A 21,282-nucleotide genomic window follows, 5' to 3' on the forward strand; every position below is an offset into this window, starting at 1 on the left:
CAGGCCTCTTGAAGATGTTACACAGAAACACCTTGATAAGGTTATCCCTGTTCAAGTGGTACTGGATGCTCATAACAAGCACAATGTCAAGGAAAATCTGATTCTATTTCTTGAAGATGGAAGGACATATCAAATGTCAGAATCAGATGTGTTAAACAAATCACTAAAAGAACTTCAATTCTTTCATTACCTTTTAGAGGTAAAGTCTGATATTACCAGGAGATGGTCAAACTTTATATTGAAGACTATCAGAGATAAAGCTAGAATTTCTGGTTCAAGAGTTACAAAATTCATTCCAAATATTGTTGAAGATGATGGAAGTGAAATTCTAATGAAGAAGAATTCTGCTAAGCTTGAAGTGATTCTGAAAGGGAAATGAATATGCTATAATGAAGATTCTTCTCATCCCAGGGTAATAAGACTGAATGATGGTTTAGAAAGAAACCATATCTCCGCTTTAAGGACTGCAATATACCAGATTGGAAGTCAGAATGAAGAGATGAAGCAAGTCAAGACTACACTCTCAAGTCCTGAGGATTAAAGAAGAAAAGCTGATAACAAGCTTTGTCAAGAATCATTATGGATTCAGATTGACTCAGTGAGATTGGTAAAAGCTACAAGGACTGTAAGTTGTAGTTAGTTATCTAGTTAAACTCTTATTTGTATTTGTACTTAAATGTTTTTGACATCATCAAATCTATTAACTTGTATATTTTGCATAATTTACAAGTTGGGGGAGATTATTAGATATATTTGAGATGTCATGTCTAATATGATTCATATTTAGTTTTCAGATCTTAATAAACAGGACATATCAGGACTTACTGAAATCAGGACTTACTGGAAGTCAGAACTTAATATCAGAACTTAAGGTCATATCAGAACTTAAGTGCGGGAAGACTTTCATATAAGGAAGGAAACTGATTTACAGTGGAAGATCGAGACTAAAACAAAAGAAGATATGCATGGAAAGAGTTAGAAGACTGGAAGACTTGTAGAAGATATCTTATTGATATATTTTAGGAGACAGAATTGTATTCCATATCAATTAGAAGTTATCTTGTAACTGTGTACTATATAAACACAGACTTAGGGTTTACACTGTATGAATATCATTATCGAGAAGATTATACATTGTAACCTAGCAGCTCTTAGTGATATTTGTTCATCACTGAGAGAGAACAACAGTTCTTATTGTAACAAGAGTTTATTCAATATACTTGATCTTTGTTACATACTTGTGTTAAATCGATTTGAGTGTATAAACACTGTATTCAACCCCCTTCTACAGTGTTGTGTGACCTAACATCTTCTACTTTCTTTGGCTCTTCTTTTGAAAGTAGATTATGATATAAACATTCATTCTGAGTTGCACTTCTTATCTTTACACCATCATCAGGATTTCCAATGATCAAATCAGGAGTATAATCCTTAGTCCATTTTCTGGCACTGGGAAGTATCCTTATGGAACTAGATGCTCCCCCTAAATTTTATGCCTCATCAAATCCATTTGAGGCTCCCCCTGAATCTGTTGGGTTATTTCCTGATGAATTATTGGGACTTGACTCATGTTCTTTTGATGTTGAATCAACATTAAATTGAGAAGAACTTTGAGATGATTCTTCAGTGTTAGTATCATCAGCTGACCTTTGCTGTTGCTCCCCCTCAACTTGTACAGGCTCATTAGCACAATGATTATCTTCAGAATCTGTAGGAGTGTCAGAATTTGGATCGTCAGGATTTGACAGTTCATTAGAGTTTGATCCAGATTCCAACAATGCTTTTTCATTTGCAAAGATTAAACTTTCATGAGTGTCTTCTTCAAAACCAGGAATCTTCTTATCATCAAAAGATACATTGATGGAGACTACTACAGTGTGTGTTCTTAGGTTGAACACTCTATAAGCTTTTGATGGTGAGTATCCAACAAAGATTCCTTCATCAGCCTTTGATTCAAACTTTCCAACCTGATCAGTATGAGTTCTCAAAACAAAACACTTACATCCAAATACATGAAGATGTTTGAGATTGGGATTCTTTTCTTTTAACATTTGATAAGGAGTAACACCATGTTTATTTATCAGAGTGACATTCTGAGTATAACATGTTGTATTTACTGCTTCAGCCCAGAAGTAAGTGGGTAGTTTTGCTTCTTCTAGCAGAGTTCTGCCAGCTTCAATTAAGGTTCTGTTCTTCCTCTCAACAACACCATTTTGTTGAGGTGTACCAGGAGCTGAGAATTATTGCTCTATGCCTTTGTACTTACAGAATTCCTCCATCTTTGAGTTCTTGAATTCAGTGCCATTATCATTTCTCAGGATTTTCACTTTGTGAGTAGATCCATTTTCAATTTGCCTTATGTGGTCCAGAAGAATTTCTGGAGTTTGATCTTTTCTGTGTAGAAAATAAACCCATGTATATCTAGTGAAATCATCAAAAATTACAAGTGTGTACCTTTTCTTGTTGACGGACATTATGTACACTGGTCCAAAAAGGTCCAGGTGCAGCATGTGATATGGCTCAGAGATAGAGAATTCTGTTTTGCTTTTGAAAGATACTCTTCTTTGTTTAGACTTTTGGCAAGCATCACAAAGACCATCACTTGAGTATAGCATGTTTGGCAATCCTATTACAAGCTCCTTCTTGGCAAGTTCATTGATTGAGTTAAAATTGAGATGTGAGAGCTTCTTATGCCAGTTCCAGCTCTCATCTACTGATGCATTAGAGATAAGGCAAGTAGCTTCCTTTTCAAGACTTTCATGTAGCCTTATTTCATAAATGTTTCCATATCCGTATCCTATCAAGACAATTTTCTTTGACTTGTTATGAACAACTTCGCAGTGTGAGTCATAGAATACAACATGATAACCTCTGTCAGTGATTTGACTGATGCTCAAAAGATATGCTTCAGTCCTTCCACCAGAGCTACATTTTCTATTGCTACCTTTCCAATTATCAAGTTGCCAGATCTCATAGTATGTCCTACATTTCCATCTCCATAAGATACATCTGGGCCAACCTTCTTCTCAAATTCTGACAGCGGGGATTTATTTCTAGTCATGTGTCCTGAACATCCACTATCCAAGACAGGTGTATTTTTCTTGTTACCCTGCAATCAGAAGAATAATTAAATTGAAGGATTTTTAAGGACCCATACTTGTTGGGTCCTCTTTTTGGACAACTTAAGCCTTTGTGTGTCATGAGTACTTTTGACAGTCTTTCCTTTGTCAGGATTTGTCTTGTCAGAAGCAAGTTTAGTAAAATCAACATAACTAATCACACAAGCAACTTTATTAAACTTAGGCAAAGGTTCATAGTAATTGTGATACAACTTGTGATAAGAACTACAAGTATAAATCGAATGTCAACTACTACCACAATGAAAACAAGGATTTTGTGGTTTATAAAATACTGATCTACCCCTAACACCAGACTCAGGAATAGCAGTTTTCCTTTTCTTATTCTTCCTGCAATCAATAGCAAGATGATTAGTATTTCCACAGTTAAAACAAGTTTTCCTAGGAGCATTGGGAACAACCTTGTAATTTGAATCCTTAGAAATACCTTACTTACCATTCCTGTTTCTTTTAGGACTCTTTGCTTGAGGTTTGTCAGTAACCTCAAATATTTTCTTTTTCAATTGTCTTGCTGACAAAAGTGTTATGTTCTTTTCTTTCTTAACATACCTAATAATTTCCTTGCTTTTCTTTCTCTGAGTTTTATCATTTACCAGTTTTTCTTGTGATACTGATGTTGAACCCTTTTCAAAAGTGGATTTGAGTTCATCAGTTTCTGATGAAATAAACCTAACAGGAGTTTTAAGGGAAATTTTATTTTCAGTGTCAACATCTTTAATTCCATCTTTATAGCCTAAGCATTCTTTCCAGTTTTTCTTTAAGATCATCTCATGAACATTTTTGCCTGAATCAGTCCAGGCTTTAAGGGTTTTTCTTTCATTTTCTAGATCCTTTTCTAGCATACTGTATCTAGCCTCAAGAATCTTAATTGTATGTTTAGTTCTCTCACATTCCTTCTTCAACTCTATCTGATGAATTAAGTCAGACTCTAACTGATCATTCCTAAATTTCAAGGTCTTAATTTCAGTTATAAGTCTATCATTTTCTAGAGTCTTATTCTTAAAACTACCATGCAAATATTTAAGAATAGATTTCAATTCAGATATATTTACAGTATCAAAAGAGAAGAAATGAGTTTATACCTTAGGCTCAGAAGTAGCAGGATCATCAAGACTGGCCATCAGTGCATAGCATGTGTTTTCACCTTCAGAGTCAGAGGAGTCAATCCAATTCTTGCTTGAAGTGATCAGGGCTTTGCTCTTCCCTTTATCATGCTTTATTTTCTTGCACTCTGAGGCAAAGTGACCAGGTTCATCACAGTTGTAGCACTTGATCTTTGTCCTGTCTAGCTTCCCAGCTTTAGATTCCTTTCCATCTTTCCTCCCAGTTGACTTCTTTTCACCTCCAGCGAACTTCTTCATGAAGTTTAGTTGTTCCTAGACTTCCTGAATTGCATTCTCCTGAAGCCCTTAACCAGCAATGCGGTCATTTGCATGACTTCAGAATCTTTCATATTCTCATCAGTTTCAGAATCAGTATCATCATCAGGATTTGATGATGAATCATCAGTATCTGATTATGGCAAATTGTTCTTCTTTCGTACAGCTCCAACAGACTTTTCTTTTGAAGCTTTATCATTAAATTTCAAAGCAACATATTTCCCTTTGCTGCTTTTCCTCTCTCTCTCTCTCTCTCCTTTGCTGAACCTCCAAATCATGAGTTCTCAGCATGCCATAGACTTCATCCAGAGTAATTACGTCAAGATCATACTGATGTCGTATGATTGAAGTCTGAGTCTCCCATTCTTCACTCAATGCTCTGAAAAACTTGGTGTTTGAATCCTCTCGATCATACACCTTTCCCACCAAAGACATATTGTTTAGCAGATTCAGAAATCGGTCATAGATGTCAGTGAGACTTTCATCAGGCTTGGCCTCAAAGTGTTCATATTCTTGAATCAGAACAACCCTTATGTTCTTCTTGATGGCCATGGTTCCTTGACATTGAGTTTCAAGAGCATCCCAGATTTCTTTGGCAGTCTTGTAGGCTATGACCCTGTTTGACATTACAAAATCAAGACTGTTATGCAAAATGTTTCTTACCTTTGCATTTTTCAGCACAACTACTTTCTCTTCAGGTGTCCATTTGGTCTTCTCCTTCAGTTGATAGTGTTTAACAACAGTAGGAGTTGCAGGCACCGGTTTTGTTGGCATGAAGGGTTCATCATTGATTACGTCTAGATAATCTGGATCTGTAGCTTCCAGGTACATGAGCATCTTCACCTTCCATGTTGGATATTCAGTCTTTTTTAGAATGGGAATTTTAATGCTTTCATACTTGTTCAGAGACATGTTTAGTTCATTTTTGATTTTAAATTTATCAGTGTGCTCTGATACCAATTGTTGCCCAGTATATTAAAGACGAAATAATGAAATTTTGGTTGGTCGTCGGTCTGGTCACCGTAATTATAGTAATATTTAAAATAAAATACTCTCATAAATAGATTACTATTCACAGTATAAAAAATATAAATAGAATTGTAATATGTCTTATGATTTTCATTTAAATAAAATAATATATAACATTAAATAAAATTACAGTATTAATCCATTCCTAAATAAAAAAAATTACGTACAATTAGTTGGATTTGCATCCTCGATTAAAGTAAAATAATAAAGATTGATAAAAATTTGAAAACAAATTCGTTTGGTCGATATAATGCACTAAAACATAAAAATAAACGAGTTAAAACAAAATAAATTAAAAGTAATTTCGTTTGGCAGATATAATGTAATTAGACTAAAATAAAATTATACATACTATCAATTTAGTCTAAAATATATTAATATTCATTTCGGGCTAAAATGAAATTAAACAAAAATTAAATATAATTAATTGAATTTGGTTGACATAACAGGTCTGAAACTAAAACCAAGATTTATTATCTCAGGCTAAAACAATATAATAAATACTACCGATCTACCTAAAAAATATCTTATCAAACCGGGCTACAACATAATGCGTTGGTCGATATAATGTCATCAGAATAAAATAAAAATATTATATATTCAGCTTAAAATAAAATAATATATAACTAGAGCTAAAATAAAATAAGAAACAAACTAAATGTAATTAGATGGTTAATATAATGGGTCTAAGGCTAAAACAAAATAATGTATATTATTGATCTACGCTAAAACTAAAATTAAATTTAAACTAAAGGTAATTCTTATATTATTTATCCGTGTTAAAATAAAATTAAAGTCCACCTAATGCGTTGTTAGGTATAATGTAGGTTTAGGATTGTGGGATAACTCCAAAATATTAAAATTTTGATTGCAAATATATGTGTAAAATGTTTGAGTTTATATATTTACGGGGTTCTTTCAATTTCTATAATATCCAAAGCTATTTCAATAAAATGAAAATAGAGATGATTCCTTAGTTATTATAATTGCGTTTTACTAAACTAAATCAATACATGTTATTCATCCGGGCTAAAAAAATTATACAATTGATTCTTGATAAATCAAAATAAAATAAGAAAATAAATATACCAGTTAAACTAAAATAATATGCACTTTTATTCGGGTAATTATAAATTTTTAATTACCGATACATAAACTTTTTATTATTGATCCGGATTTAAACAAGTTGAATCAAAAAATAAATTTGTTTATAACTAGTAAGATTTGTTCGGTATACCAAGTAAATATAATTCGTTTATTATTGATGTGAGCTAAGATTATTTTTTAATTAAAACATAATTATCTTTTGTAAACACGCCTACGAATTTCAAAAAAATTAAAAAAATTCGATGAGTGATATTTTTTTAGAAACTAAAATTTTACTAAATTATACAAATGCATATTTAAAATAATTATCAAATTATATTATTAAAAATTTCTAATAAATAAATTTTAGACTTTAAATTTTTTATTTCAAATTAAATACAAAAATTATATAATATTAAAAACAATACGTGCAATAGAACTAGTATTTATTTAAAGAATATAAAAGAGTAATAAGCTGCGCATATATATTTATCATGATTGCTAAATGCAGTAATTTTAACTTCGCGCAGTCAGCAGAAATTACACTAATAACCTTAACTCATTTTCTACGATTTCACTGAAACAATACGTGCAGTATTACTAGTATTTATTTAAAGAATATAAAAGAGTAATAAGCTGAGTATATATATTTATCTTGATTGCTAAATGCAGTAATTTTTATTTCGTGCAGTAAGCAGAAATTACACTAATAACCTTAACTCATTTTCAGTGAGTTCACTAAAACTCCGGCAATTTAATACATTCACACTAATGCATTAACGTGTATTAATGATACACCGCTATATTAAATAGTACTATCTGTGATTGCCATTTCTAAATTTTAAGCATCTAGTTCATTTTTTTTAAGATAACGTAAAAATTTTATATTTATATTTTTTAACTTTCAAGTATAAAGAAAAAAAGCTAAATTTTATTAAAACATATAATACAATTCAAAACGTAAGTTATTTTTACTCAAGTTTATAAACTAGGAAATAAGTTTTAGTCCATTATGGTTTCAAAATTTAAATAGCCGGGCCGATTTTCCGAGAACTCATTCTGACATGGATGTTGTACCAAAATATTCAATTTAAATTAATTTAGTATTCGTGTACTTTCGTTTTGTATAACATTTTTCGTGTAAAATTGACAAATATTAAAATACTAATTAATGAAATAAATGAATAAAAGTATAAGATTATAATATTATAAATATACATATATTCACTATAAATATTAACATTTAATTATAATATTTATTTATATTGTATACTTCGTGTCGAGTCGCGTATCCACTAAATCTCGACCGTGTACATTCGTATTCGTGTACTAAAAAGTCAAATATAAATACTAATTATTTTTTTTGTCATTTTATATAGTGTAAATCATTTCATGTTTAAAATTATCGTGTCTATTTTTAAGGTCAATGTTTTGAAAAGATATACTCCCTCCATCCCAATTTATCTGTCATGTTTGATTTTCTGTGGTCAAATTGACTCAACTTTGACCGTAAATTAAATATCAATCTTTCATTATTTTGAAAAACCGAAGAATACATATTAAAGTAGATTACGTGTACTTTCTAATGATATAATTTTTATATTTTTTTTCGATTATATACTATATGAAATTTGAAGTCAAAATTTGGTCAATTTGACCGTAAGAAGTCAAACAAGACAGATAAATTGAGACGAAGAGAGTATCTGGAATTAAGTGAAATTACGTAATATTAGCGTCGTACAATTGGCAAACCCATGAAAAACATACTAAACATGTCGCACGTCATTCGAGATATTAGGAATAATATTTAATGAGTTTGTCTGGTGTGTGTCCCCTTGAGCCCATGCTAAACACTAAAACTTATAAATTTCGAGTATTTTGATTGATGTTGATGTTGTGAATGACCATTATTAATAAGTGTTGACCAATAAACACAAGTCAAATTTATAGATTTTTGTGCTTATGGTGTGCCCACTGAAAATTCGGTATTTAATAAATAGTCAAAGTGCATTTAATTAATAAGGAAGACATTTAATTGATATAATCATTGGTATAAGGGTCTAGTGGTAATTTTAAAATACTGCCTCAAGTCAAATTTTACTCCATTTAGCCCCACACATATTTATTGTTTCATTGTAGGACGAAGAATAAGCTGCGTATATGATGGCGGCTAAACAATTGCAGCGGCGGCTTCTCTCTCTCTTCCTCACCAACCAACCTCCCCTCCCCCTCCGTACTGGTAAAGCTTTCACCTTTTATATACTTACATATTTATGTATCTATCCTCATGCTTTTCTTGTATCTTTTCTGCTCACTCAAACTGTAAAATCTTGAGATATGTATGTCCGTATATGTGGTTCTTTGGTGCTGAATTCATAAAAATATGTAAAATTCAATTACTGGATAATTATTTGGGCAATGGGCAAAATTTTAGTTTATGAATGGCGAATTTTCGAAAAGGGGGAAACTTTAGTTTATGGTGATGATGGTACTAGGCTGCATTAGTGATGGTGCAGGTGGGTAATTAGGTAAATTACATAATTGTTTTATAAACCCATATGATCAAATTGGAAATAATGTAGCTAGTAGGTACACTAGTAAAATTCAAATGGAAAGGGGTTTTATGTATAGGATGTTAGGGATTTAGGGACTAGGGTAATGGTTTTTCGGTTTTTATGTGATTTCGAAGGATACATTTTTAAGGAGTTGAGGTGAGATAGTGGTAACTGTGTATTTGTGTGAGTGCCTAGGCTTGGTCTTAGCTACTTAGGTATTAAGAATTCTAACGTGTATGTGTTCTTACTGTCCTCCTGTGAAATTGAAGTAAAAGTATTAATCAACATGAATACATTGTGTGGATTGGATGACCTTTATTGAAGAAGAAGAATATTGGTAATAAGCTGTATCGATGATGATATTGGTAGCGAGTAGGTCAAGTTATCAACTATAGCGAAGTTTGATTTACGAGTTTTAAAAGGACATCTTTGATCATCTTGTTATATGATATAAAAGTATTTGTTACAAAATTTTAGTGAGCCAGCGTTTAGTCCTAGGATGCCTAGGCTTCCTCTTAAAGGATGAAAATTTTCACATAGTTATTATATATTTATATCTTGTATTCCTTGTAACGCCAGACTACCTGTGTTTTCTTCACTGTATCTTTCCCCAACAAGAAGCTGATAACCCTTCTCTTAGTTGCTTCCCATTCTTTTAAATCCTAAATCCTTTTCCTGCCCCTTTTCCAGCTCTCCATCATGTTATATTTTGTTCCTGTTGTTGTACTTTGTTGGGTCTCATGATCTCATAACGTCAAAGTTGATTTTTTTCCTCTTAGTCAGAACTCAGTTGACTGTGTACATTGTGATGCACTGCATAATTAATGAACTTAGGGAGACAAGTGCTCTTTAAAGAACAATGGTGGTGGTGATGGGAAGTACATTACTGGTCAAAGCAAATTTTAAAAATTTTGAGTTAAGAGGGAGTGTTGGAGATAATAATTCAAAATTATTTGAATTTATTTTGATTAGGTTTTTAGAAGTAGATTTTGAATAATTATTAGATAATGTACTTTTTGAATTGTAGATCATATTTCAGTGGTTATTTTTTGGACCTATAGCTTATAGGTAGTATTTTAGATTGATGGAATCAGATAATAAAATATATTTTGTTTTACTTTTAGTTTACTTTTTACCAATTATCATTTATTTATAAAAATCTATTAGATTTATTAAAAAATGTACCACATATTAACTTTTGACTTTTTGTTCATTTTTTGAACTTTAAGCAATTTTTAACATGCTACCCAAACATTTTTTTAACTTAAATCGGAAGCCACTTAAAGCTAGGCTAAACATGTTCTTGGAGTATTGTTACAATTAAGGCACACTTGTTGGTTATTGAGGCAAGACAACACTGGGCATCTCCAATAGGGTGCCAAGATCTATGTGGCATGAAACGCTTGGGTGCCTCCCTATGGGAGTTGCAAAGGTGCACGAGAAGTTGCCAAATCCTTGTATTGAAAGTATATATGACTCGTACCTACGTTGTTTCATTTTAATTTTTCTTCTATTTATGTGTCACATAAAAGTAAATATTTAACTTATGTGGAGGGCCATTTAGGCACCTTGTGTGAAGTGCTTACTATTGGAGTTGGGAGGGTGCTGGGTGCCAAATATGAGATGGATGAAGTTAAAATTAGATATTATTATTTTTAATGTGTTGGCAACAGTGTTTTAAAATTCGGAAAATGGTATTGTTCGGTGGAGCTACCTTTCAGTAATTAATCGAATGATCGGTGATTAATCGGAGCATTTATCGGAATTAATTTAATTAATTAAATAATAATATATAATTTTCTATTTAAATTTCATTAAGTTTTCATAAGATTTACAAAAATAATACCGCACATCACTAATTCATATTTATATTTGATATTTAGGTGGTGTATACATATTTTTTATAGTTGATTTATGCATAATATTAAATACTCACTAATTAGTAGCTAGGAAATTAGTACCTACTATATATAAATTAAATATAAATTCGCGATCTGCGAAAATTAGTTACATAGCAAATCAATTACAGAAAATAATCAATCGAGTGTATTTTCAGGAGAAATAAAAGTAATTTAATTGAAAAAACATATTCAGTTATTAAAAATTAGAATTTAGGGGCATGTGATAGACAATATAAGTTAATATTTATTATTAAATATTAACTATTATTTTAAATTTCAAATTTTCATTAAAAAATATTTTTTTATTAATTTTCACATTTTGACCGAACTGGCAGATTTTTGACCCGAACTGACCAATTTTTGACCGAATCGACTGACTTTTGACCGATTTAAAAAAAACACACTTTGACCTGATATCCGATTAATCGAGACGAGATCCGTACGAACTCCAATTAACCAGTTAATCGGCCGATTTTTAGAACACTGGTTGGCACCCCTGAAGGGTGCTCCTATTGGAGATGCTCTAATGGCTTAGCAACTAGGACACGGGTCTTAAGATGTACACCTAGGTGGCTTAAAAGGCAGCAAGTCATTTCTTTATATCGTACCTATTGGACGTCTAGTCAACAACTAACGCTGATAATTATGTGTACAGTTCATGGAGTTCTTTACTATTAATAGTTGTAGTGGGTGTTTGCTACATATAGGATATAATGTATGTGTTGATAAGTATTTGAAATTAGTTGACTGATGTGACCCCAACAAATGAAGCATTTCAAAAAGGCCAAAAATACATGAGAGAAATCTACCTCCTAGTGACTTGAGTAATAGTAATGCGCCACCATCTTCAAAGCTTCTAGTTCTTTACTAATGTTTGGAATTAGTACATACCAGCATATGAACATCTATTCTTTGTCCTTGGTGTTTTAGGATAGGATATAAGGTAAGGATACCACTGAAGGCATCTAAATTGTCAGACTTGCTATATACAAATATTTTGGTGATCACAAAATATTTGGTTGTGGTTTGAGTGTAACGAGTTATTGTATTCATGCTGTAAACTGTTACTTTCCCATAAATGGATCCTTTTTGCTAAGCTCTTTCATGCTACTATTATTTATGCATTATTTTTGGTAGCCAGCATATCTTACTGCCATACAGGGACTCATCCTGTAATATTTATGAATAACTATCTTATTGTTAATATATGTTGCAGAACCCTCGAACCAAATTCTTCCAATTGCACGTTCATTATTGGGCAGAGCTGAATTCCGTAAACGAGGACTTCAAACTCTTGTAGAATCCAGCAACCAAGTAATCGAAGATGCGGATAAAAATGGAACTTGTAATTTAAAGGCTGGATCCGCAAGTGCACTCTCTAACCCAATCGATGATAATAAGTCTTCGGTATCTTACAATGCCACATCTAACTTTAAAATATCCCCACGACATGATCTTGCCATGATGTTTACTTGCAAGGTATGTGAAACCAGAAACATGAAGACAATGTGTCGTGAATCATATGAAAAGGGTGTGGTGGTGGCTCGATGTGGTGGCTGTAATAATCTGCACTTGATTGCTGATCACCTGGGGTGGTTTGGTGAGCCAGGAAGCATAGAGGAGTTTCTAGCTGCACGTGGAGAAGAGGTGAAGAAAGGTTCAGTTGATACGTTGAATCTTACGCTTGAAGATCTGGCTGGAAAGAAATGTTGAACGTGAGAATAATTGCTGCATGTACGCTGATTAGTGAATGGATTACTTAGGATTTAACGCGTTGTGTTTGTCATGTACATTTATTAATTATATAAAATCATGTCGGGAATAGGGTCTGATTCGTGTGTAGAGAACATTTTATGTGACTTATTATTTGTAAGTCACTGCCAAACAGGCTCGATATGCTGGAGATTGACATGCTTTGTGCCACCACAAGCTAACTGTCTAATAATTAAAGATAAAGTAAATGTGTATTTCAAGAAGTCTACGCAAGGCAGTTAAATTATGAACATGAGTTGTATATTGTGGATCTAACTTGATTTTTTTTAATCTCATCACAACCTAAATAATTCTGAGCAGTGTGTTGCAACTTGCAAGAAGACTAGGTGTTGGCTCATTTTGCTGGCCAAATTGATAAAGAAGTTCATAGTACATACTTCTAATTTTATTTTTTACAAGATTGAAATTTTAAATTCATAAAATATATAAAATTATCAGCTAATTTCATTGTGTCAACTTTGAAATTTATGCTCAAAGTTATTAAATTAGTACCTGGTCATCAAAATTTTGGAGGAAAAGAAGAGAGGATAAAACAAACTCCAAGCAGAAGAGAAACAAATGATGACACGAAAGAATAGAGTTGCAGATTACTGTCCGAGAAGGCATTTGATATGCAGCCCAATTAGCTGAATTTCACAAAAAAAATATTAAATTCGAGTAATGAGCGTTTAGCTCTCTGAAAATGTAGGATATGTAACTACCAGGAAAACTCATTGCTTACTGTAACAACCGCTCACTGTCATCAAGATGCAGACTTGATACTAGCATGAAATATTGATTTCATTTTCAACCAAACATCAGTATCAATTTCAGAAGCAAACCTTCATTCAATTTCTTCAACTTTAGTAAATAACTTAAATTCGGTGGTCAGGACAAACATTGCGCAAAATTTTCATTAATCAAAACATAGGAGTGTATCAACTTTCTAGTACGTCAGACCATATGAAGCAGCTATGAGATGATAAAAGCACAACCCAAAACATAGAGAAGTATAGGGAATGAAATCGCCCATTCAAAACTCTACAAAGCCTGGGCAGGGGTCTCCTCTGCTGCAGCTTCGAAAGTCTCACCAGGAACAAGTTCAGGGACTTCATCGTCGTCATCCTGTGTTGCAGCTGCACCAGCATCAGCACCAGGTGATTGCTTCTGGAACTGCTCAGCCAGCTTTCTCAAATTATCCAAGTTATCCGGCCCTGGTAAATAGGCAATGCAAATTAAAGTTACATTATATATTTTACAGAAAGTTAATAGCCGTGCCCACATTGTTGAATATAATTGACCATAAACACTTACCCAATTGATTTATAATTCCTGGAAGAATGTCTTGTAATTCTGAAAATAAACAAGAAAGTCCAGTGTTATTGCGGATGGGTAGAAGAAGAATAGGAAGAACATGGCCTCTAAATTGGACAAAATAATTGTCCAAAAAGAGATGGAAACTATGATGATAATCAAAACGAACTACTGGTGACGGAGTGTTAAAAGAATATAGAGTGCACTTAGGATCAGCTAAGCAGCTTAGGGAAGTCTTCTTTAATACTCCATCTCTTTAGTATTAGTACCCGTCTAAAAAGAATGAATCTTTCACTTACAACATTCATTTAAAATTAGTAAAACCACACATTCTTATACTGCACTTATTTAACATCCGCTATCTCATTTTTTTGTGGTTGAAATTGAAGTCAAACGTTCATTTATTAAAATGTGTGAAATGTTGACCAACTCATATTTTGTACGCATTTTAATAAATCAATGTTTGACTTCAATTTCAACCACAAAAAAGGAGATAGTGGATGTTAAATAAGTGTGGAATATGAATGCGCGGTTGTAATAATCTTGAATGAATGTTTTAAATGAAAGGTTCATTCTTTTTGAACGGGTACTAAAGAGATGGATAATTAAAGAAGGTGTGCACCTGTGTGTCTAACATAAAGAATATAGAGTGCATGATGTAGGACAAAATTGTTTAAACAATTATTAATTAAACAAAAACAATAATAAGCTTTGATTATACATTTTTCTTGGGAATGATTAATTATTATAGGGATTCGTATAATTCATTGATTATTATCTTATTATCGTTTTGTTTAATAAATTGTTACTACAATCTTATCCTACATCATTATTTATCTTTACACTAAATAAATATAATTTAATTAATAACATATACATATTTAATTTTTTATTCTCGTTCCTCATCAGTGCACTTACGATTAGCTACACAGAACACTAGTGATGTTATTTGACAAACAACCATATGCCAATCCAAAAGAAATAGCAACTTAGTACATATTAGTTACATACTTGTGCACTTACGATTAGCTACACAGAACACTAGTGATGTTATTTGACAACCAACCATATGCCAATCCAAAAAAATAGCAACTTAGTACATATTAGTCACAGACTTGTCCTTAATAAAACATTCAAACTTAACTAACTTCATTATTGTTGGATAGTACAGTTACCCAGGTAGCTAAACCGGCATCCTCATCCAACCCAAAAACTAAAAAACTCCGGGTAGTGCATACAGCAACTCCGACCAAGTTGTTCTCTGGTACCTTTTCTAACACCCCATATCCCAATCTTATTCCCAAGCCCGTAGGTTTGCATGCTACATTAGTTTCCAACCCACCACTTGTCTTTCCAAAAGAACTACGAATTTTTATATACATTAGTTGTACAATTGTGCTTATGAAGGCATTCAAACTTAACCAACTTATCATTGTAATGTTAAATGTGAAACTATAAAGGTAAATACAGGATTGAGATATGAGGAAGGCATACTCTTTGTTTGTGGAGAACCGCTAACAACCCAAGTGTTTGCAGCGATTGAGGCTTGAACTGCGACCAGAAACCAAATTTTATTAAGTAATAAACTAGGAAATATATTAGAAAGTACTCCCTCCGTCCCAATTTACTTGTCCAGTTTGACTTTTGCACGTAATTTAAGGTACACTGACCACATATCCCCACTAATCATTTTTCAATTTTTTTTTGTGAATGAAAGTTTAAGATTTAAATGTTTATTCACAAAAAGAATATTTAAAAAATAATGAAAGAAGCTATGCACTCAAGACACCTTAAAATATGCGTAAAAGTCAGAGTGGACAAATAATTTGGGACAGAGGGAGTAACAAAATTATATTAATTTATCAATACCTTTAGGACTAATGAACTGTATAACTACATCGTCCTTGAAGATGTTGACTTCCTCAATTGCAGGAATAGCATTAACCCCTATCCTCTTAAGGGTGCTCTGCAATCGTTTATCATCTGTGGTCGTGGTTTTGTGGACTGCCTTCTTCTTTCTATGCTCAAGTGAGTTCCCAAAATGAAATAGAACAATTAATGATTTATTTGAAGAAATCTATTTGATCAAGTACAATGCATCAACCATAGTATATATGTACCAAAATTGCATATTATCAAGATATAGTAACCTGTTTTAGTGGGAACTGGGAACACATTTATGAAGCTTTGTCGGTTATGAATGGACGGGAATGAAATTAAAGAAAGAGAAGATCACTTAAAATATGTTGTATTTGTTTAAGTTTAAGTATGTTGAATTAAAAAGATCAATACCAAAGTAAAAGAGGAGTGATTTTCAGTAACAGTTTTCGAAAGATGTAGTTTCGTAAAAGTAAGTTGCACAAAAAAGGCACTTGGTAAGAAAACAATATAGTGCAAATTCGAAACAAATACAAGACTTGTAATAGATATGTGTCCATGTAATGTTCCATGAAGTCCTAACAATCTCAATCACGATTTCTAACTCTTAAGTGATAGATGGTTAAATCCACATACGTGCTGAGGCTATTACTTTAAACTGCACACGTATAAAGCACATAAAATCATATACAATTGCAAGGAGTGACAAGGGAAAGATTTATTGATATTTTGGGATTTTCTATGTGTCGTACATGATCTTTACTGTAATACTAACTGTAGCTCTTTTGGCAAGTCATATCTGTCTTAAAATTTTGATCAAAGTTCAATTTCTAATAATTGATTCATGAATTTAATATTTTAGATCATCATAAAGTATTATTATCATCAGTTATAGTTATTAGCTCTTATTATTTGTTCAATTCTTAAATTAAGATTTATATTGATTTGTTTATGTTAAATTATCAATTAATAATGTACTCCTACAACAAGATATAATTACTTAATATCATTTTTATTCAAACAATTGATACAAATATATTTAAATTAAAAAAATTTATCAGCTGATTAAAAAAAATTGACCCTTTGCAAATTGCAACTATATTCAACCTCCTTGACGGAGTAGATGCCAAAGCTACCCTTAAAATTAATTTAAATGCAACGTCATATACACATACTCCTTTTATTATAGTTGGGATGCTAAATTCCTCTTTGATTGCAGAGAGACATACCTTCTCACACTGCCTTTTCCACCAGTGCGAACTGCACCGGCCATTTTCATTAGCTTTTCCCTATTCATCTGCAATTAAAAAATACAGAAATGTGTTTATAACATTTATACAGGGAAAGGTGTTACAATATTAATCTGTTTGGTAAAATAGACGGATATCAGCACAAATTAACCAGGGAACTAGTAGCACGCTTTTACTTTTTATTTTATTTTTTTTGCTAAGTGTTTTTTTACATTACATTTGGACAAAAATGTTGGCTGACATGCTTAGTGTCACATGAAGCAGAGCAAGAAAAAAAATCATATAATTAAAAAGCAGAAACTTAAACAATACATACGTTACATCTGAAAAATTAAAAACTGCAATTACCAGTAGCTTATTAGATCACTGAATTAAGTGGTAGCTGATAAAAGGACACCAAGTAACTTATGCTGACCAAGCACATAAACCAAATGCGATAATGAAAAGTTACAAAGAGATATGTAAGAAACCTTGTTGGCGTGTATCAAAATCTCGTGCTAAAAAAAGACACATCATGGTGGAATTAACAAGTTCTTTGTATCAAACGTGATAACTATAAAGATTTAAAGAATAACAAATAGGAAATTCGGATAAGATACAAGTTTCGCGAGAACGGTGCCATGAGAGCTAGGAAAAGAAAAATTTTCACAGGCGTTAAACGTAATGTGCTGCAAAGCGTACAAAAAATGGCACGCCAAAGGCAAGAAAGGTAAGACCTTTTGTTGTGAAGTATAATAAAGATTAAAAGGAAGTTTTATAGAAAACCTGATTATGAGAGTGAATTATGGGTTCCTAAGAGAAGTCCAAATGAAAAAAATGTGTAAAATGCATATGGTACTGTAAATGTGTAGCCACACAAGAAGCGATAAAAAAGAGAGCGAAAGAAAAAGACAACAGAGCAAAAGTGGGAGTAGCTTCAATACAAACAAAAACAAAGTTGACGCAAGAGCATTTTTTGCATCACCTATAAGAACCCCTTTTTGGGGGGTAGAGACTTTAATTCCAGGTATATTCAAGGAGTAAGAGGGAACTAAAAAACCCGGTCAGAAGAGAAATGACAACCAAAAAAAATACCAGGTCGAATTTTTGGAAGATTAAGGAACTAACAGCAGAACTAGCGACCAAAGGAAGAAAATCAATGAAGCTCACTCATGTCACCGGCCTTACTTAATCTATGCACATGGTTCACATTTGCACACCCTTTTCTTTTAGGGGGCTTGGGGAGGTTTAGTTGGTGCACTCTTTTAGCACAAAATAACATATTCATTGCTACAATCTAGCTATCAATAAAAAAGGAGCAATATTTACGGTATTGACAGAGCAACCCACAAAAACTATGCAACTGCAATACGATGTTAACACGATCCTTCAGGTAACCTAAATAATTTTCCATTACAATAGAAAAGTTTAACCATTTCTCAAATAGCTTAAAATTCCTCAAAGATAGTAGCTTTACGTAGTATAAAAGTAGTTGCTTCATAACTTTTATAACATACCAACTTCTCAATACAATTCAAGGTCTTACCGTTCACCATTCAATTTCAATATAGTAAGCTAAATACTGAAAACTACGGGTGCATATTAATAAGCACACTAACTTATACACTTAAAAACACAACAGAAATTTCAGACACAAACATAAACAAAAATGTAAACCACTTTAACTAACTAAAACAAGAACCCAGCATCTTAAAAATTAGATCTAATTCAATCCCAAAGCATAAACACCTGTTCTACATACAAAATAAAAAACAAAACATATACATACATATACATGAAGCAAAAGCATCAAGATGGAAACTTTCTAGCAAGCAAAGCAAGTTAATTACAGTATAAAAACAAAAGATTAAACAACTACACACAAGTGCATATATAAATTCATATATATAATTAGAAAGGTACCTTGAGTGATATGGGTTTGAAGAAAAGAGAAAGAATTAAAGCAGGAACCTACTGCCCAAGACTTTTAATTATACATACAGCTGCTGCTATATATCCTGTATCAGTATGTATCTCAGTGTGTTGCATCAGCCAATAAAATATGTTGAAGGGTAGTTTAGGAAGTCAAAATACATTTGTACATACCTTATGGCAATTCCCCCGGCCCCTAGTTTTGACTTTTGAAAATAAATTAACCGGTCCTTTATTTTATCTTTTCCAAATTTAAAGAAGATTTTGTTAATAATTTGAAATATATTCAATCGGGACAGAGCCCCGGCTCATCATGCAATCGGGTTGAGCAACAAATAAAAGAACTAAATAATTAGTCATATTATTTTCGGATTGCTTAACTAAATTAATACAAATATTCTGAAGAGTTTGATACTCCTAAGTACGTACTCACGTAAATTAGGTGAATACAAAGAGTTTTTTTAATGCAAATGCACGAGGGGTATTATTGTAATTACAAAATTTATTTAAAAAATTAATCCCCCTAAGTACGTACTTAGGGGCATTTTTCTCTATTCTGAAAATTAAAAATGGAGGTAATGATTTTCCAAAAAAATCAAGTCTGCATCTTTCCTGAAAACAGTAGATTCACAATTGACCCTCGCATTACTTTCATTGATAGTTCAATGTCCAGAGAACACAGTTATTAATTTAAACTAAATTAATAATATTTTATTTAGTTAGTCAAAAAGTATCAAAAGATACTGTAGGTCAGTTTGTTTCCAACTCTAACTTATAAGTCAAAAGTTAGACTTATAAACCTGAAACATACCTTTTGTCAAATAATTTTAAATTTTTCGCCTTTTTATTAACTTATTTTAATTTTGAGAGCCTGAGTTTTTTCTCACCATATTCTCGATCAAACAAGAATATTTTGTGAGTGTTTTGTTGTGTTTTAATGGTTTGTACCAGTGATTTAGATCAATAGATGATATGGCTTGGTATTAATAAGGAGGAGAATGAAAGATTCATCCTGGAAAGAGATATTGAAGAGGATGTTAATAGATATGGGCTTTGTTTGGTTGGGAAATTGCTGACTGAAAAGAACATCAATGTTAGAGCTATAAAATCAAAAATCATTGTTGTGCAAGACATGCCTTTAACATGATAAGACCAAGTCACATTGACAATCCTAAAATTTAGTTGACTTGTAATCTTATGTAATATGTAATGATATTTCTTGAGTCTGTAAAAATATTTAAATAGACTAAATTAGAGTATTTTTCAGTAACTAGCCAATAAGCTAAGAATAAATCTCTGGAAGAAGATCATGTCTACTCATGCCTCAGAATGAAGATAAACTGTTTGGTGAAGAATAAAGATGTAGATTGAAAAATGTTCTAAGTCAAATATCAAGGAGTCACCGATAAAGTTATATCGAGAAGTCACTTCACCTATAAAGAGGTCGTTTTACTTGTAGAGAAGTCACCTCACTTGTAGAGAAGTCACTTCACCTATAGAGACTTCATTTTACTTGCAGAGAAGTTGATCTGGCCTAGAAAAAAGTGGAGATGTCGACAAGTGTTAGATAATGAATACAACACGGGGGGGGTTGATAAGTGGATTTTATATCCACTTGGAATGCTTCATTACAAGCTTAAATTGGTGTTTTGGACTCAAGTTGTTGGTATTTTGATGTGTTTTTGTGTTATTGCATTTCAGGTATCAGTTATATGAAGAAAAGAGCTTTTAAAGGAAATATGATAAGAAGTGATCAGAATTGGAAGCCTGGGCCATTTTCAAGTTGTAGAGAATCTCGCTAGCTTCGCGTGGGCAGTTGAATCGCCTAATTCTGACGAGTAGAACTCAAGTTATGGCCAAAACAAGATTCATCAGAAATTTTTCCAGACAGTAGCTGAGCGCCCGCTCAGGAGAGCTGAGCGGCTGGTCGCTGATTTCGCTGAAAAAGCCTTTTTTGAGTGGAATTTGACGATTTTAAGGGTCCAGGTCCACTAGGGGCGTATATATACTTAAAAAAAGGTTTTCATCATCCGGGAAGATTGGGATACCAAGGAGAAGACCTAGAAGCACAGAACAACTCCGAAAAAGAA

At 32.4% G+C, this 21,282-nt stretch overlaps 2 protein-coding genes across 3 annotated transcripts; one reads left to right on the plus strand and one right to left on the minus strand.

The window, feature by feature from the left end:
- The first annotated feature begins 8,726 nt into the window (after positions 1 to 8,726).
- Positions 8,727 to 12,919, plus strand: LOC141707147 (uncharacterized). Its single transcript, XM_074510163.1, has 2 exons — positions 8,727 to 8,870; positions 12,304 to 12,919. The coding sequence occupies exons 1-2, from the start codon at positions 8,792 to 8,794 to the stop codon at positions 12,798 to 12,800; spliced, it is 576 nt and encodes a 191-aa protein (XP_074366264.1). The 5' UTR covers positions 8,727 to 8,791; the 3' UTR covers positions 12,801 to 12,919.
- A 738-nt stretch (positions 12,920 to 13,657) lies between these two features.
- Positions 13,658 to 19,328, minus strand: LOC141707148 (nascent polypeptide-associated complex subunit beta-like). 2 transcript variants are annotated; one of them, XM_074510164.1, is made up of 6 exons: positions 19,184 to 19,327; positions 17,261 to 17,328; positions 16,023 to 16,171; positions 15,648 to 15,704; positions 14,154 to 14,192; positions 13,658 to 14,053 (listed from the first exon to the last, which is right to left on the minus strand). In XM_074510164.1, the coding sequence occupies exons 2-6, from the start codon at positions 17,326 to 17,328 to the stop codon at positions 13,881 to 13,883; spliced, it is 486 nt and encodes a 161-aa protein (XP_074366265.1). In that variant the 5' UTR covers positions 19,184 to 19,327; the 3' UTR covers positions 13,658 to 13,880. The 2 variants fall into 2 exon arrangements, with proteins under 2 accessions (XP_074366265.1, XP_074366266.1); XM_074510165.1 differs by lacking the exon at positions 14,154 to 14,192 and having other exon boundaries at positions 19,184 to 19,328.
- Positions 19,329 to 21,282: the final 1,954 nt, after the last annotated feature.

Source organism: Apium graveolens, chromosome 2 (assembly GCF_009905375.1).
Source record: "Apium graveolens cultivar Ventura chromosome 2, ASM990537v1, whole genome shotgun sequence".
NCBI classification, from domain to species: domain Eukaryota; kingdom Viridiplantae; phylum Streptophyta; class Magnoliopsida; order Apiales; family Apiaceae; genus Apium; species Apium graveolens.

Bases quoted from the DNA above. Each gene is read 5' to 3' on its own strand.
- LOC141707148 (XM_074510164.1), bottom strand. From the start codon at position 17,328: ATGAATAGGGAAAAGCTAATGAAAATGGCCGGTGCAGTTCGCACTGGT. The intron at 16,172-17,260 runs GTATGTCTCTCT...ACTTGAGCATAG, and splicing joins GGAAAAGGCAGTGTGAGAAG to AAAGAAGAAGGCAGTCCACA. The intron at 14,193-15,647 runs GTATGCCTTCCT...GTTTATTTTCAG, and splicing joins CGGTTCTCCACAAACAAAGA to AATTACAAGACATTCTTCCA.
- LOC141707147 (XM_074510163.1), top strand. From the start codon at position 8,792: ATGATGGCGGCTAAACAATTGCAGCGGCGGCTTCTCTCTCTCTTCCTC. The intron at 8,871-12,303 runs GTAAAGCTTTCA...TATATGTTGCAG, and splicing joins TCCCCTCCCCCTCCGTACTG to AACCCTCGAACCAAATTCTT.